This window comes from Schistocerca piceifrons, chromosome 5 (assembly GCF_021461385.2).
Source record: "Schistocerca piceifrons isolate TAMUIC-IGC-003096 chromosome 5, iqSchPice1.1, whole genome shotgun sequence".
Taxonomy (NCBI): domain Eukaryota; kingdom Metazoa; phylum Arthropoda; class Insecta; order Orthoptera; family Acrididae; genus Schistocerca; species Schistocerca piceifrons.
This window is the reverse complement of record NC_060142.1, coordinates 132,255,688-132,274,355: the sequence shown is the minus strand read 5'-3', so window position 1 is coordinate 132,274,355 and position 18,668 is coordinate 132,255,688. Positions and strand designations below refer to the sequence as shown.

Below are 18,668 nucleotides of genomic sequence, written 5' to 3'. Positions count from 1 at the left end.
CTTGTAGACAATAGCACTGCACAGCTAGAATTACACTTGCTTTTATCTTTCTTAATTCAGTTGTATAGAAGTATGCGCTCCTAACTCAAATTTTGCCCTGCAGCTCCGATATTGTCACACCATCTATGTTGTGATCGCATATGACGGTCTCAGCGGCAGCAATATGTTGCTTATTTTTGTAATCGCTAAAGGAATGCTTCATCCTCCGAAAGGCGTTCCTGCATGTTGAGTGCAAACTCTGTCCGTTTTGGCTTGTCATTTGACTCGAGTGCCTGTAACAGTTGCGCTTTGCAAGTGTACATCCATAAGTTCTCGTGGAGGACCTTACGCACAGTTGAACGTGGTAGTTTCAACTGTCTGACAGCAGTGTGGATGGACTTTGTAGGTGAACGAGTGAAAACATTTAGCCGGCCGGGTGGTCGAGCGGTTCTAGGCGCTTCAGTCCGGAACCGCGCTGCTGCTACGGTCGCAGGTTCGAATCCTGCCTCGGGCATGGATGTGTGTGATGTCCTTAGGTTAGTTAGGTTTAAGTAGTCCTAAGTATAGAGGACTGATGACCTCAGATGTTAAGTCCCATAGTGCTTAGAGCCATTTGAACCATTTTTTGAGCCTCACTGAAATCCCACAAACACCTGTGCAAACCATAGATATCCAAAAGGCGAACATTATTCTCCGTTCCCCACTTCATATTTCAATTTGTCTACACTCTACGAACACACATAACCTCAAAACTCATGCAACTAGTGTCGCCAAAGTTGGAACACGCCGAAAGTGTTTAGTTTCACCAACGAGTTGCGCAACGCGGGGCGCGCATGCGCAGCGGCCTGTAGCCTGCAACCTAGTGTCGTCGTGTAAACTAGGCTTTATAGTGACCTAATACCTTTGCACATCATATTGTGCGCGTCATAGATTACAGTAATTTCATAGGAAGCAGTGGATGGTTGCATAACTTCAAACAGTGCAACAGAAACGGAAGACGTAAGGTAACGAAATTTCAAACAAACTGTCAACTTGACAATGCACAGCAAGCTGCGGAAACGGCCCGAAAATATGTAGATGAGATAAACAAACTAATCCTAACGTTGCGTGAGGAAACTGTTTTCAGCTCCGACCAATCGGAATTTGAAAAAGAAATGCATTAAGGAACCCTGGAAATTAGAAGTACCAAGAGATTTGCATCAAGATCAACCAACATCGATGTCTTAACGCTTTCGTATACAATTATTTCGACTGTCAATCTGGATGGTAAAATGGCTGGAAAGTCATTTATTGTGCTGCGAGAAGTTGGAGGTGCTCTGCCCCCTACCATTCATTTGTGTGTGCGTGATCTTACAAGGGAGTAGGGAATATTTACGTCACAGCAATTAAGAGTGGGCCGGCCGAAGTGGCCGTGCGGTTAAAGGCGCTGCAGTCTGGAACCGCAAGACCGCTACGGTCGCGGGTTCGAATCCTGCCTCGGGCATGGATGTTTGTGATGTCCTTAGGTTAGTTAGGTTTAACTAGTTCTAAGTTCTAGGGGCCTAATGACCTCAGCAGTTGAGTCCCATAGTGCTAAGAGCCATTTGAACCATTTTTTGAATTAAGAGTGGGAAAATGGGCGTAAGGGAACTACAAATGTGGTGTAAGCATTGCTTTTGGCCAATACGTGGTCAAAATAATTTGCTTTTGCTTGATTTCTGGTCTGTGTATAAAAATCATTCTCCATTAGAGAAAACTATTCCTCCTGAAAAGCGTGTGGCATTTGCAGTTCATACCACCCAGAACCACTGGACATATTCAGCGTCCGGATGTTTGTTTTTATCCTTGCCTATAAAAGATATCGCACTATCTGGAGGTTCGCCTTAAAGAATAGCCAGTTTCACGATAAGCTCCAAGACAGACTGTTTCACTGTCGGTTGCATGTCATCACATTCCATCAGTTCTTATCACCCCGTTACACCAGCCTGACTGTATATGCATTCTTGAAGAATGGGTACCTAGCTCAACGTGCTACACGGTTTGTAACTCCCAAGGAGCTCGCCTTCGATATTGATGGTGTGAACCTTTGTTATCACTGTGGCGCGGCATTTTTCATTCGGTGTTCACGGTGCAAGTTAATGGTTTTTTTTTTTTTTTTTTTACATTTCTTGAATGACGAGGATGTCCATTTTGTGACTTGTAATACATAGATCCCATAGATACTTGATCTCTGTACCTCCCGGACGTTCGTTTCCTGTCGCCCTCCTGATGCACATGTTGAATCATTAGCAGCTAGTATTTTTGCTGTCATAAGCGTTAACACCACTCTTTCAGATGAGCCTTGCTAAAGATTGAACTTGCAACCGCGCGCTGAAGGGGTTCCTTGTTAGCTTCTGCATGCCTGCAACCAGGTGTCAGAGTAGCAGCGGAAAGCCACCTAGCTGAATGGCTGTCGACGTCTGCACAGAGGTACATTTTTAAACGGTGTTACTTAGATTTAAGTAGTTCTAAGTTCTAGGGGCCTGATGACTTCAGCAGTTAAGTCCCATGGTGCTCAGAGCCATTTGAACATTCAGGGGTATATGTGCATACTGTCTGTAAATTTGTCTCGAATACAGTTGCTAGTAACGAAGCAATAATTTATAACGTCATGTCTCGTGCAGTATCTTCGATGCATGGTCAGCGGAAAAAGTAGCAAGCAATAAACATTTTTCCTTTCATAACTTTGTACCGGAGTCAGTGAGAAAATTTTTGTAAGGATTTGATGTTGTCTGTGAAGTTTGTTGCAAGTCGCTAAGTGCTCTCATTCACAAATATTGAATGAATGAAGTGTGGGAACTCACGTGTCACAGTCTACACTTTTTCACTCCCCACCCCTTTGACAGGTACGTGGCTCTTATCCCACAGTGATTGTTAACCGACAGTAAGAGATATGTGCACCAAGCTTGTTAGAAATCGGTCCAGTGGTTTAGGAGGAGATGTGACACATACATACACAGTTTTATAATATTATGGATTATACGGGGTCTTCAAAAAGTCTCTCCGCAGTGCCGTATGATTGCTAGCCGTGCGTGTCGTATGATCGTTCGCCTGCCTGTATTACTTCCATAGAAGTGGATTCTCCCAACATTCCACCGTTTCGTTTATCTCAGCCAGCGTCAGTAGTATCGTTGGTGGGTGTCGTTACATGTTGACGTGAACGTTTAAGTTTAGTTCCTTTGTTCGTTTGTTTCGCTTTCGTCTCTGTTAAAATGCTAACCATTGAAGAACGTGTGTTTTTAAGTCGAACAAGTGTTCAAAGCTGGAGGTAAATACACAGTTTCAGTTCGTCAAATATTAAATTCAGTTTTCCCTGAGACAATACTCCCACATCGCCATACTGTGCGAGATGTGATTAACAAATTTCGAAGTACGGGTTCAGTGAAAGATGCCCTGAGAAGTGGTCGTCCTAGCGTTTTGTCTAAGGATAAACTACTCGATATTTCCGATAAAACGTCCATGAGACCGAATATGTCAGTAAGAAAACTCGCCCAGGAAATCGATGTTAGCGTCGGAACGGCACATACAGCTGTAAGGAAAAAATTACAACTTTTGCCATACAAAGTGACAGTCGTGCAAGAACTGAAAAATACTGATCATGGCAAGAGACTGCATTATTGTCAATGGTTCAAAAATTTCGTCGAACAAAATGGAAGGGATATTCTTAATGAAACGTTTTTCACTGATGAGGCGTGGTTTCATGTATCCAGGTACATGAACTCGCAAAATTATCGTATATGGAGTACTGCAAATCCATTCTGTATTCATGAGGAACCACTTCATTCTGTGAAAATAGAAGTTTGGATTGCAATTTCTAGACGTCGGATTGTGGGTCCCATACTTTTCAACGAAACAATAGACGCACAATGATACTGCAGTGATATTCTGTACCCATTCATAGGAGAACTTGCGTTAAGTGATATACTGAACGGTTATTTTCAACAAGATAGTGCAACCGTGCATACAGCTCGCGATTCAATGTCACTGCTTGCTGATGTTTTTGGTGATCGCATAATTTCGCAGGGACTTTGGCCTCCACGATCGCCTGACCTAACACCACCTGACTTTTTCTTCTGGGGTGCAGCGAAAGCAACTGTCTATAAAAACCGTCCAAAAATCCATCGATGAATTAAAAACTGCAATATCCACTTTCACTGCTTCTATTACAGAAGAAATGTTACAGCTTGTGTTTGCAAACATGATTAGACGAATTGAACTGTGTATTCAACAACAGGGGGGACACTTTCAACATTCAATGTGAAAATTTGGAAGTAAAAATGAATATTCAATAAATTAATAACTTGTATTTCACTGAGTTTCAGTTATATCCACTGCGGCATACGGCACGCGAAGCTAACAATCATACGGCACGGCAAAAAGTGGTTCAAATGGCTCTGAGCACTATGGGACTTAACATCTGAGGTCATCAGTCCCCTAGGACTTAGAACTACTTAAACCTAACTAACCTAAGGACATCACACACATCCATGCCCGTGGCAGGATTCGAACCTGCGACCGTAGCAGTCGCGCGATTCCGGACTGAAGCGCCTAGAGGCGCTCGGCCACCGCGGCCGGCACGGCACTGCAGAGAGACTTTTTGAACACCTCATATATCACCCTTAAGATAACATGATTATGGAGCTCATAAATAAGAAATGAGACAGTTAAAGTAGTAAAGGAGTTTTGCTATTTGGGGAGCAAAATAACTGATGATGGTCAAAGTAGAGACGATATAAAATGTAGACTGGCAATTGCAAGGAAAGCGTTTCTGAAGAAGAGAAATTTGTTAACATCGAATATAGATTTAAGTGTCAGGAAGTCGTTTCTGAAAGTATTTGTATGGAGTTTAGCCATCTATGGAAGTTAAACATGGACGATAAATAGTTTGGACGAAAAGAGAATAGAAGCTTTCGAAATGTGGTGCTACAGAAGAATGCTGAAGATTAGATGGGTAGATCACATAACTGATGAGAAGGTATTGAACAGAACTGGGGAGAGGAGGAGTTCGTGGAACAACTTGACTAGAAGAAGGGATCGGTTGGTGGGACATGTTCTGAGGCATCAAGGGATCACCAATTTAGTATTGGAGGGCAGTGTGGAGGGTAAAAATCGTAGAGGGAGACCAAGAGACGAATACACTACGCAGATTCAGAAGGATGTAGGTTGCAGTAGGTACTGGGAGATGAAGAAGCTTGCACAGGATAGAGTAGCATGGAGAGCTGCATTAAACCAGTCTCTGGACTGAAGACCACAACAGCAACAACAAATAAAAAACTGAAGACAGTAAGGGATAGAAAACAAGCACACAGGCAGTCATACCATTCTGACTCAAGGCGTGTTGCATCCCTCAGCAGACGGCAGATCTCCACAGTGTCTTCCGTGTGTTCCCTCATGGCACTAGCCCAACCATCTGTAGCCATAACTTCTTGGTAGTGGGAATTGATAAAGCTGATAGCTGCCGCCTTCAGCTTCGCACACGAGTAGACCATTGCAAGGACGGCGCTGGCTGCAGCATTTTCCACACACAGGTCCACAATGACCTGTTGCTCACACTGTTGCTTCAGTCTGGTCACACCGTACTTCTCCGCTGCCGCGAGCAGCTCCGGTGCGACGCATTCCAGCAGAGGCGCTTCGTCAGTGTACATGAACTGCAGCAGCTGCTGCAGCACCTCCTGGTTGATGTCTGCAATGTTCACACTGCCCTCAGAAGCTTCCAGCACATCGTGCCGGAACATGGCGGCGAAGACAGGGCTGCGCGCCGCCAACACTGCTCTGTGCGCCGGCAGCCAGACGCCGTCCGCCATGATGGTGATGTCAGCAGCTTTTCCAGACGACAGCAGCGCCCCCAGGTCAGCCGACAGGGTCCATCTTCTGTTCTTTTCCATCGCAGTTTCACCTGCAAGACACAGATATGCCATCCTTAAGTTGCAGCCTCTGTGGCTCAGTGGTTAAGTGGCTGACAACAGATCCTTAATGGCTTCAGTCTGACTGTGCTTCGTCCTCTCATGTTTCTCATTTATTTATTTATTTGATTAATACTGTTTTGAATTTGGATCACTTTAATTACCACGAATTTGATTTCATAACAAGCAACTGTTAGGTTCATCTGTAGTTATTTTCTCTGTTTATTTCGTTTCATCTTAAATACGTTAGACCTAAGACCACGACTATGGCAATACAGGGTGCTTGTTTTCTGGGAATATCTGTGTGGGTCTCAGTGTTAGTCGAATAGAGAGGCATTTGTAGCTGTAGCCTACCTGTCGCTCCACAAGAAGCCACGGGTAGGACACAGCCAAAGAGTAAGAAGGGGGCGAACTCTGAAGTTAGAGTGCCAGGACGTCGGGGTCTATAGGGAAGCTGCTAGCCAAACAAAAGAGCTGCAGATTCCACGACGCATTGCAGACAATACGAGATATTTTTTTTTCTTTATTGTGATTTTAAAACCTGTAGAACAGGTAGGCTGGCAGCAGCACAATACGCCACTCTTCAGCCGAAGATAGTACAATAATATAAACAGAGAAGATACACCACTTGGAAAAACGGCGGGAAAAAACAGTAGACACATGAACATAAAAAAACATGAAGCCCGTCACACTCGATGACAATCCACACTACAAACTGTTGACACGAAGCACAAACACTAAAGATGACTATGGCACTGGTGAACGATGGAGTGTGACGGTGAACACTGAACACTAAACACGACGGCACACACGAGACACTGATGGCGATGATCTCTGGCGCGCGAATGTCCACTTAGCATGTGCGAGTCCGGGAACCTGCCAAGAGGGGAATAAGGGTGAGGTGGGTGAGAGGGGAGAACAAAGATGCCAATGGCTAAGGAGATGGGGGGAGGAGGAGATGGACAGGGGAGGGGAAGCCCAGGGGAGGAGTGGGGAGAAATGGAGGAGGGAGGGAAGAGGGAGAGAAGGGAGGGAGGGTGCCCAGAGGAGCAAACACAGGAGGAGGGTGGGAGGATCAAAGTTGGTAGGAGGGGTAGATGGAGGGGAGGAGGGCATCATCAGGGAGCTGGCGGAAGCCACCTTGGGAGAGCGTAAGGAGGGTGGAGAGATGGAGACCGAGTGGGACGTGGGAATACAGGCACGGCAGCGGGCAGGGGTGGGAGAGGATGGGGGAGACTAGTGGGTGAGGAGGATCGAGTTTGCAGGAGGTCTACAGGATCCGTATCCTTTCAGTAAAAGGAGGAGGTGGGGGAAGGGGATGAGATCATACAGGATCCGCGTAGGGGAGGGGAGACGGATGCGATAGGCGAGGTGGAGAGCATGGTGTTCAAGGATTTGGAGGGATTTATAAAAGGTAGGGGGGGCAGAGATCCAAGCCGTATGGGCGTAACAAAGGATAGGGCGGATGAGGGATTTATAGGTGTGGAGGATGGTGGAGGGGTCCAGACCCCACGTATGGCCGGAAAGGAGCTTGAGGAGGCGGAGTTGGGAGCGTGCCTTGGCTTGGATTGTCCGGAGATGGGGAGTCCAGGAGAGGCAACGGTCGAGGGTGACGCCAAGGTACTTAAGGGTGGGAGTGAGGGCGATAGGATGGCCATAGATGGTGAGATAGAAATCAAGGAGGCGGAAGGAAGGGGTGATTTTGCCTACAATGATCGCCTGGGTTTTGGAGGGATTGACCTTGAGCAACCACTGATTGCACCAAGCGGTGAACCGGTCAAGATGGGATTGGAGAAGGTGTTGGGAGAACTGCAGGGTGGGGGCAAGGGCAAGGAAGGCGGTGTCATCGGCAAACTGGAGAAGGTGGACGGGGGGTGACGGCGGCGGCATGTCCGCCAACAATACGAGATCTCAGCCAGGCAATATAATGTCTTTTCATAGGACAACCTACGACGAGAGCGAACACAAACAGCACCCCGTTCCTAAAAAATGCAACTCTCTGATTTGTGAATAAAGGACTGTTTTGAACAGATAACATCTTTCCTATGTTTCGTGAAAGCAAATAGCACTTAGGGCTACATGTTTTCTCTCAGCTTGTGAGAGTGGAACAGGATCACCTGTGAGGTAACGGGTGAGCCTTGGTGCCCTGAAAATATTTTAAGTTCAGAGTTGGCGGCCACCGCTCGGCAAGAAGCGGCTCGTTAGGAAGCGCTTGATGCCGCACAACGGCCGGACCACGTGGTCCATCGTGCATGTGGCTGGGAATTCCTTGGTGACGCTGTGCGCCGGGAGGGCCAAAGATGGTGGACTTGTGAAACCATAATGGCAGACATTTCACAGTTCGTATAGTAGCCAGATGAATCATGATACAGTAGAGTCTCGATAGTTCGAGTTTCCAATAATCAGAGCCTCTTAAAAAAAAAAAAAAAAAAAAAAAAAGATGTTGCAACGATATACTTTTTTTACTGACATGATAAATAATGAAAACATCATTGCAAAAGATAGATTGGGAGAGTACAGCTCAGTGACAAAGCAGACAACAATGCAATCAACACCGACGATTAGCTCGCTGTACTGTTGCACGAACATCTGTTGTCAGTATGGCACGAAATACCCCGACTTCTGCCGGCTGCTACCGATCAAAACTGGGGAGTTCATACGCTGCTGTAATTCCCAGTAACTGTACTGTACAGTGTTGTGTGTCGTTTTGTTTGTTGAATGTGTGTTCCGTTGTACACCTTACAAAGATGAGTGCTGTAACAAAAAAGAGGAAATTTGTGCCTTTGCATCTAAAATTAGAAGCACTAAGACGACTTGACAAAGGAGAAACAATAAAAAAACTTGCTCTCGAATATGGTGTCGGTGAAGTTACTGTAGGTGACTGGCGAAGAAACCGACTTAAATTGGAACAGTTTTCTTCACAGAAATGCTCACACGAATCTCTCAGTCGAAGAAGTATAAAGAAGTCAAGACTTCGAAAAAACAAGTGAGCCATTGTTCATGTGGTTTACCCAACAGAGACAGAAAGGTGCTCCGATTTCTGGCCCAATCTTGCAAGAAAAAGCTTTGTTTTTCAGAAACCAGCTGCAGGAAGGAGATGACAATTTCGCCGCTAGTGTGGGCTGGCTCGACAAGTGGAAGAAAGAGGTATGGAGTGCATCAACTAGACGTATGTGGAGAAAAACTCTCTGGTGACGATCAGGCCGTTTCAAAATTTATCGTCGAGTTTAAAAAAATCATAAATGACGAAAATTTGTCTAAGGAACAAATATATAACTGTGGCGAAACTGGGCTAAATTTTAAAATGTTACCAGCGAGAACACTTGCTTCTTGTGAAGAAAAAAGAGCTCCTGGGCACAAAAAAGCAAAGAGCGGCTCACAATTACGGTAGCTTAAAATGCAACTGGAAACCACAAGCTAAAACTAGTTGTGATTGAGAAGTCTGCCAAGCCAAGAGCATTCAAGTATGTATCCATCTCAGCTCTTCCGGCTGTCTATACTGATGAGAGTAATGCTTGGATGAATCAGAAAATCTTCAAGAACTGGTTTTTTTAGTCATTTGTATCTGACTGCAAGAATTTCTTAAAAGAAAGGGAACTGCTATGCAAAACAATTTTGCTCATGGATAATGCGTCCTCACATCCAAGTGGAGGAGAACTGTAGTGCGACGGTATCCGCGCCTTGTTTTTCCCATCAAACGTTACCTGTCTCATTCAGCCCATGGATCAAGGCGTTCTGGAATGTCTAAAACAAAAGTATCGTCGGTGATTGCTACAGTCAATCCTGCATTCCGAAGACAACGAAAGCATTGTAGGAGCTTTCAAGAAAGTGACTTTGAAGGACGTCGTGTACTGGATTAGCGAATCTTGGAGCGAAATAAAGTCAGACACAATTTCTAAGTCATGGAAGAGAATTCTACAGGAAAGTAGTCCAGACACAGAAACTGACGATTTAGCAGATGAGGACGATCAACCATTTGTAATTCAATCAGAAGATTGCCAGGGTGTGAAGAGGCAGACGAGGTGGAAGTAGGCGATTGGTTAAATTCGGACGAACAGTTGGAAGTGACAGACTCTTCTATAATTGGCATGGTTAACATTCCATCGCAGTGTGAGAGTGACGAGGATGACGAGGCAGAGGCTGCATCGATGGTGAGTCACACCGATGGCTACGCTGCTCTCGAGGCCGCCATATGCTACGTGGAACAACAGCTGGAGGCGACACCAACTGACCTACTGCTCCTGAGACGGTGGCGTGACATTGCCGCGAGGAAACGTTGCTGCTTCGTCAAACAAAAGACACTTTGCTATTAATTGTCTAAATAAATAACTATTGTTATTCTGCCAATGAAAATGCATGTTTAAATACTGTTATTTTAACAAGGTTCATATTTTGACCTGTATTACTTGCAATATCATAATATTTCTTTTTCCCATTTAAATTTCAATAGTCCGAGTTTTCGATAGTTCGAGGTGGTTCCGGTCCCGTTCACCTCGAACTATCGAGACTCTACTGTACCTCAAAAAGAAACATGTTCATTACTATTATTTGCACGACGATTCTGATGGTGTAATCAGATTTTCAATATCTTTATCAGTCTAAAGTTTAGTATCTGAAAGTAAATTATACAAGTAACACCCAGCAACGAATTTCCAAAATATAAACGCTTCATCCGATTTTGTCGATCCCCGTGTCTTTAGAAAGCTATTAGTGTAGACCTAAATTGGTATGAATTATAGGCATGTAACTTGAATAGTACATGAGTTATCGGAGCTCAAAGTGGCCGATTACTATCGATCGTGTCAGGCCATAAGTACTCCACAGTTACACGATAAAACGGTAGCAGCATGCTTATAAATATATTTATTCATCTATGTCTTTGTTTATATGCGATATATATTATTCATGAAGAAATTAGTTAAAAATTTACTGTGTAGGCTGCTGCCCTACCTTTTTTTCTATTCCTTTGATATATGTTTATTTAATTTGTTTATGTATCTAATAATGTGTGTTAGAGCGTGTATATGGTCCAGCCGTAGGAATATTTATTTAATTTCAAGATGTTTGAATGTAAATCCAGCATTTCGTACGTGTTTCAATACGTTTGTGAGCTTGGAGACATGGAGGTAGCGCTCTGACTGGACACGTGAGTGAGTGCTGGACGCGGACAGTACAGCGCGACAGTCGCGGGAAAGACTTGGAGAGTGGAGCGGTTTGCGCGTGGTCGCGGTAGATAGAAATACCGGGTGACCAAAAAGTCAGTATAAATTTGAAAACTTAATAAACCACGGAATAATGTAGATAGAGGGGCAAAAATTGACGCACATGCTTGGAATGACATGGGGTTTTATTAGAACAAAAAACAAAAGTTCACAAAATGTCCGACGGATGGCGCTGGACAGCAAAACTGCTACCGTGACGCGTGAGAGGTACGCCGATATGTTACAGAATCGCATCATCCCCAGCCTGGTTCATAAACACCTGCTGGAACGTACGATGTTTATGCAGGATGGCGCTCCACCCCATATTGCTAGATGCGTGAAAGATCTCTTGCGCGCATCGTTTGGTGATCATCGTGTGCTCAGCCACCACTTTCGTCATGCTTGGCGTCCCAGGTTCCCAGACCTCAGTCCGTGCGATTATTGGCTTTGGGGTTACCTGCAGTCACAAGTGTATCGTGATCGACCGACATCTCTAGGGATGCTGAAAGACAACATCCGACCCCAATGCCTCACCGTAACTCCGGACATGCTTTACAGTGCTGTTCACAACATTATTCCTCGACTACAGCTATTGTTGAGGAATGATGGTGACCAAATTGAGCATTTCCTGTAAAGAACATCATCTTTCCTTTGTCTTACTTTGTTATGCTAATTATTGCTTTTCTGATCAGATGAAGCGCCATTTGTCGGACATTTTTTTGAATGTTCGTATTTTTTGGTTCTAATAAAACGCCATGTCATTCCAACCATGTGTGTCAATTTGTACTTCTCTGTCTACATTATTCCGTGATTTATTCAGTTTTCAAATTTATGCTGACTTTTTGATCACCCGATACTTCGGAGTGCCGACTTGTGCACTAGTGAGGTTTCCGTGGCTTCTACAGTGAAGACGTAGTGAGCGTTTAGAAGTGAATCCCTCGCGAGCTATGCTGTTCTTCATAGCTAATTACGTGCAGTAGGAATCTATTGTTTCCCTGTTATTCAACTTATATTTCATTTAACTGCTGGACCATCGACACCCATAAGTATTTTGCAGAAATATACCGCATCCTCAAAAGTACTTCTACTACCTGCCGGCCGAAGTGGCCGTGCGGTTAAAGGCGCTGCAGTCTGGAACCGCAAGACCGCTACGGTCGCAGGTTCGAATCCTGCCTCGGGCATGGATGTTTGTGATGTCCTTAGGTTAGTTAGGTTTAACTAGTTCTAAGTTCTAGGGGACTAATGACCTCAGCAGTTGAGTTCCATAGTGCTCAGAGCCATTTGAACCACTTCTACTACCGTACTCATCATTTAAAGTCGTTAAGATAGTACCAGCAGATTTTATTTAATTGCAATCTTTCATTTACAAATTTATATGTTACTTTCATAGTCCGCAACTGCCGATTGATAGAAACCTTCGACCGTTCGATTCATGTGTGAATTCTTATCGTATACCGTAGATTCAGCAGTATTTGGCCTGTAATGCGGCAACTACGTATCCCAGCCCCTAGTCAATGAAACCAGTCAAAACTTTTAATATTTGAACACTGACTCTGTGGGTGCGCAAATGAGGGCCACCACCACACCAGTACACATTTACTGCGAAAGCCAGCACACCTGAGCGCAGAGTGTGGGATCAAATTTGGGCGTGCTTTCTCTAATCGTGGGAGCGCTTCTGATTGGTTTATCCTTGCATATGCAGTATGTGGGAGCTGAAATGTTATCGAAGAATATTTTCATCTTTTTCATCTTTTTGATCCAACTGGCTCTGGGGGTTGCAGGAAGTGCCGCACAGAAAGCAAGAGAAGTGAAGTGAGCAAGTCTTCCAGGCTAGTGGGTGACCAGTAGAGTTGGGGATCCCTTTATTGCAATTGCTGGTAGCTATCCTTGCCTAGTAAGGCGGAGCCGGTCTCCCGCGTCGCTCCCCTACGCTCTGTAAAGGAGTATGGGACTCACCACCATCATCATCATCATCATCATCATCAAACTGTATACAGGTTTTTGACAGTGCGGACTTCAAAAGTCTAGCTTTCTTCCATTTTGCTTAGCAGCAAGATGCTTTTTAATAGGAGTGTAAGTTCTTTCAGCTCATGGCTATGGCGCGTTATTCCACGTCGCCATATTCGTCCTCACTAAATTAAAATTTGCATGCCATTAAGGGAAAGGAAAAAAATCCATTATATGAAGACAGAATACTGTTGATGACCGTGCAGCTTTTCCCTGGAATAAATGATGACTGAAACCCTCAGCTGCCGACAGGTGTTGTTGATATACCTCGATGTGGACAGCTGAAAATATGTGCCCCGAACGCGACCCGAATCCGGCATCTCCTGCTTACATGGCAGACGCTCTATCCATCTGAGCCACCGAGGACACAGATGAATAGCGCGACTGCAGGGACTTATCCCTTGCACGCTTCCCGTGAGACTCGCATTCCCAACTGTCCACAATTCTACATATGTAATGTACCTTATAGACATTTGCACGGTCATCAACAGTATTCTGTTCTTTCGAGAACAGTTACTGCCTTCATGTATATAGTTAAAGACTACCCAGCCATTGACCTTCGTCTGTGCGAATGCGCACAGGTTGTCCAGAACTCTTACGGGAATCTCCAAAGCGTGCGCGAGTAATGAGTGGATGGGCAAATGTCTATAAGGTACATTACATATGTAGAATTGTGGACAGTTGGGAATGTGAGTCTCACGGGAAGCGTGCAAGGGATAAGTCCCTGCAGTCGCGCTATTCATCTGTGTCGTCGGTGGCTCAGATGGATAGAGCGTCTGCCATGTAAGCAGGAGATCCCGGGTTCGGGTCCCGGTCGGGGCACACATTTTCAGCTGTCCACATCGAGGTATATCAGCAACACCTGTCGTTAGCTGAGGGTTTCAGTTAGTCATCGTTTAAAATCCATTATGTTTTACGGTTTATGCATAAGCTTCAAGTCGTCGGCTTCCAGTTAAGAGTTTTACTACTGTTATGTACTGTACCTGTTCAGTATATTCCTTTACACTCATAATGTACTCTTAATGCTTTTCATGCAACCTTTTTGCAATGCTTTTTTCATTTGCATTCTTTCTTTCTTGGGGGCATTATGATGGGGTTTGGATTTTAACCCAACACAATGGCACCAACTTTTGGGATCACAAACTGTACTGCACCATCTTGCCATCGCTTAAAGGCCAAACAATAGCGAAGAAAATTTATTCTACTGCCAGTGTTCGGACTGATTACCTGCGAGCTGAGCACCACAGCATAAGCAGGCATTTGCGATCTCAAATACAAAAGCAGATAACTACAGGAAATTGCACTGTGAGAAAATAATCAATCAAACTTTCCCCAGGAAATAACATTGCTCCCTAAAAGAAAAGGTTGAGCACAGTGATTTTACTGTGATGTGCAAGACAGTTACAATAAAACAAACTTTACAAATATACGATGGATTTTATATCAACAAAATTTTATCTTATCGTCAGTGAGATTAGTTATTAACGTCAAGAAGCAAACTCACAGCTGATAAGGACACTGAGAAGGTATACACGTAATCGCTACATTTGCCTGATGTTGTGTTTGAAAGTATGTCGTATGTAATGAAGTATTTGCTAAGTTAAATTAGTTTTTAGTTTATTAATGAGAAAACTTTGTAATTATGGATGCAGCAAAACTATTTTAAGGTATTTAATTCATAAGAACTCGCACATTACACAACCTTTTCATTGTTGCATAGCGACCTATGCCATGCCGTTTCAGTGGCTATGCATCTGTGGTCGAGTAAGCAACGTGCATTTGTTGTAAAATCATTTATTTTAAAACAGCCGATTATTCCGTTGTTACATAGCATTAATTCCGCCAACACTTCGACATGGAACGAAAAAGACGTGCTCCGTTCCATAACACAATTTTGTTATACGTGAAAAACTGCGAAGAAACAGTTTCAGCCCTAAAACGAAAGTCAATAGAACGTCCATAGTACGTCAGAACACCAAAAACCATTTAACGGATAAGATACCCTGTGTAGATTAATCCATACGGGCAACCCTGTAAACACACTTCTGCTACACATCTCTTTGATCGAATCATGAGCCGAATAGGCTACTTCATTATAATCCATAATTTCATACTACAATATGATCCGGGATCAGCAAATTTAAATGACACAGAAAGCGTAAAATTTCTGGAAAAAAAACTTCAAGTGATAACATCTACATCTTCATTTATAATCGGCAAATCACTATGAGGTACATGACAGAGGACACTTCTCATTACACTACGAGGGCAGTTTGAAAATATCTCGGACTAGAACGGAAAGAAACGACTTACCTCAGTGAACCTTTTTTTATTTCTCAGTATAGTCTCGCTGTACAACAACACACTTTGGCCAGCATCGATGTTACAACCCCCTTGAACCCATCTCGAAAACTACGTTGCTCCAGGTCTGCAAAATACCCGTCAAATTCGGCTGTCATTCTTTGTTTGAAGAGACTCCCCATCCACCGACGAAAACGTTTGAGCTTGGGGAAGAGACGGAAGTCCGATGGATCCAAATCAGGCGAATACGATCGGTTTGCCAACAATTCGTTTCTTGGTTCATGTATTTTTGCAATGGCAACGATACTTGTGTGTAGGTGCACATTGTCTTGTTGAAAGATGGCCTTCTTTCTTGCCAAACCTGGCCTCCATTGCAGTATATTTGCTGTAGTTGGTACGGGAGGTTGGCGTAGTATTTTCTCGTAACTGTTTGACGAATGGGGAGTGAATGTATCAGCACAATACTTTTTGCATCCCAGAAAACTGACGCCATGACTGTTCCGGCTGATCGTATTGCCTTTCCTTTTTTTGGTGGTGGTAAATGAAAATGTTTGCACTGCTTTGACTGCTGTTTCGTCTCTGAGGTACAGTTGTGGACCGACGTTTGCTCTGTGGTCGCAAACCAGCGCAAAAAAAAAATCTTGTTGGTCGCTCTGAAAACATATCAAACATTGTTCGGACATCTCCATTCTGATGAGTATCTGATCCTGCGTTAAGAGTTGTGGCACCCATCTAACAGATAATTTTCTCATAGACAGTTCCATTGTTAAATGCGATGTGCCAATTCACATGTCATTCCTACAGCTTCATCAAATCCTCGTACTATTAGCCGGTGATCCTTCATGGCCACATTACGCACTTGTACAAAAATTTCTGGTTAATGACAGATCTTGGCTAATCATGTAAGCTCTCCCGACCACATTTAACCTCGTTTGGCCATCTAGCAACAGCTGAATATGAAAGAGCAGGGTTCCCCAATGTGTTTTGAAAATCGACATGAATTTTCTTAGCTATCGTACCTTTTTATGAAGTATTTAATCAGTGCTCTCATCTCGATTTATTCTATCTTAATATACACTGAGGTCACAAAAGTTATGGGCTTCCCCCAGATATCGTGTCGGACCTCCTTTTGCCTGGCGTGCTGCACTAACTCGACGCGCCATGAGATCAACAAGTCGTTGGAAGTCCCCTGGAGAAATACTGGGCCACGCTCCCTCTACAGCCGTCCATAAAGCGAAAGTATTGCCGATGTTGGACTTTGTGCACGAACTATTATGTCCCACAAATGTTCGATGGGATTCATGTCGGGCGATCTGGCTGGCCAAATCATTCGCTCAGACTGTCCAGAATTTTCTCACACCAATCGCGAACAAATGTGGCCCGGTGGATGACGCATTGCCATCCATACAAATTTCATCGTTGTTTGGGAACATGAAGTCCATGAATGGCTGCAAATGGTCTCCAAACAGGCGAACATAACCATTTCCAGTCAATGATCGGCTCAGTTGGACCAGATGATCCAGTCCAGGCAATATAAACGTAACCCACACAATTATTTGATCACTACCAGCTTGCACAGTGCCTTGTTGACAATTTGGGTCCATGACTTCGCGGGTTCTGTGTCACACTCGAACTCTATCATCAGGTGTTACCAACTGAAATCTGGACTCATCTGACCAGGTCACGGTTTTCCAGTAGTCTTGGGTCCAACCGATAAGATTACGAACTCAGGAAAGGCGCTGCAGGTGATGACGTGCTGTTAGTAAAGCCACTCACGTCGGTCGTCTGCTGCCATAGCCCATTAACGTCCTAACGGATACGTTCGTCGTACGTCCCACATTGATTTCTGCGGGCATTTCACGCAGTGCTTCTTGTCTGTTAGCACTGATAACTCTACGCAAACGCTGCTGCTCTCGGTCGTTAAGTGAAGGCTGTCGACCGGTGCGTTGCCTGTGGTGAGAGGTAACGCCTGAAATTTGGCATTTTCGGCGCACTCTTGACACCGTGGATGTCGGAATATTGAATTCCCTAACGATTTCCGAAATGTAATGTCCAATGCATCTATCTCACCTACCATTTCGCGTTCGAACTCTGTTAATTCCCGTCGTGCGTCCACAATCACATCGAAAACCTTTTCACATGAATCACCCGAGTACCAATGACAGCTCTGCCAACGCGCTGCCCTGTTACACCCTGTGTACGCGATACTACTGCCATCTGTGTGTGTGTGTGCATATCGCTTTCTCATGAGTTCTGTCACCTCAAGTGCAGGATAATAGTTATTTCCGCTTTTGTGAGGTGCACAATTTTACGTTTCTCAAAATGAAAAGCAAGTTTTCGATCTTTAGAGCAGTTCGAAATCTTTTTAAAGCGTGTGTGTATGTTTAACTTTGTTGCTGACAGTACGTCGATGTAGGTAACTGCACCATCTGTAAAAGTCAGGGGTTAGTGTTTACAACGCCCCTCAGATCATTGAAATACAACATAAGCAGCAAGGGTTCCAGCGTCGGTTCCATCCCCCTTTCGTTTTCCACTCCTCCCCCCTTGTTTCCCCCTCATCTGTCCACCCCCGCCCCCCATCGCCCCTTGGCTGTGGGGTGTCATCCTCGTGCCGACTTTTTAATGCAGTGTTTCCAGTGATTGTTAAGTGTTGTGTGTCTTTTCCGAAGTGTTGCAAATGGTCATCATACTTTCGCTGGGTGTGATTTTTATTTCTCTTGCGAACAGAAACCAGATTGTCGCCGTGTTTTTTAATTGTCTGTCTACTAATCTACCTGGTTGCATCCTGTGTATTTTATTAGAATCGCCCACCCTTTATTTTATGTTTTAACTTTCCACAATTTTCCGCCGTTTTACAATTTACGTCACCGTTTTCACCGTTTTATCGCCTGCTTTTATTGTTTCTTATCTGCTTATGTTTTAAAAATTCTGTAGGCTGACGAGCAGCATACCAAGGGAAAAAAACAAGGGTTCCAACACATTTCCTGGGGCACAGCTAAAATTACTTCAGCTGTCGGTGACTCTCCACGCAAAATAATAGTTTGCATCCTTGCTAACAACAAAATCTCAAACCAGTCACGCAAATTCTTTTATGTTCCACGCGACCGCACTGACGTTGTACCGGGTCAAATGCTTATTGGAAGTGAAGAAATTACTGTACCTATGTGAGTTCTATGATCCACGGCTTTCGCGAAGTCACGTGAGGACAAGTCGGGTTTCAGATGAATGATGTTTCCGGAATACATGCTAGTTTCCATGA

At 44.3% G+C, this 18,668-nt stretch overlaps 1 protein-coding gene across 1 annotated transcript in view; it reads right to left on the bottom strand.

Moving 5' to 3' along the window:
* Window positions 1-18,668, bottom strand: part of LOC124798562 (TD and POZ domain-containing protein 1-like) — a 41,720-nt gene that overhangs the window by 7,040 nt on the left and 16,012 nt on the right. The window contains exon 2 of the mRNA XM_047262020.1: window positions 5,317-5,893. Coding sequence (XP_047117976.1) covers window positions 5,317-5,882 — 566 coding nt within the window. The 5' untranslated portion in view covers window positions 5,883-5,893. The remainder of the gene's footprint in view (window positions 1-5,316; window positions 5,894-18,668) is intronic.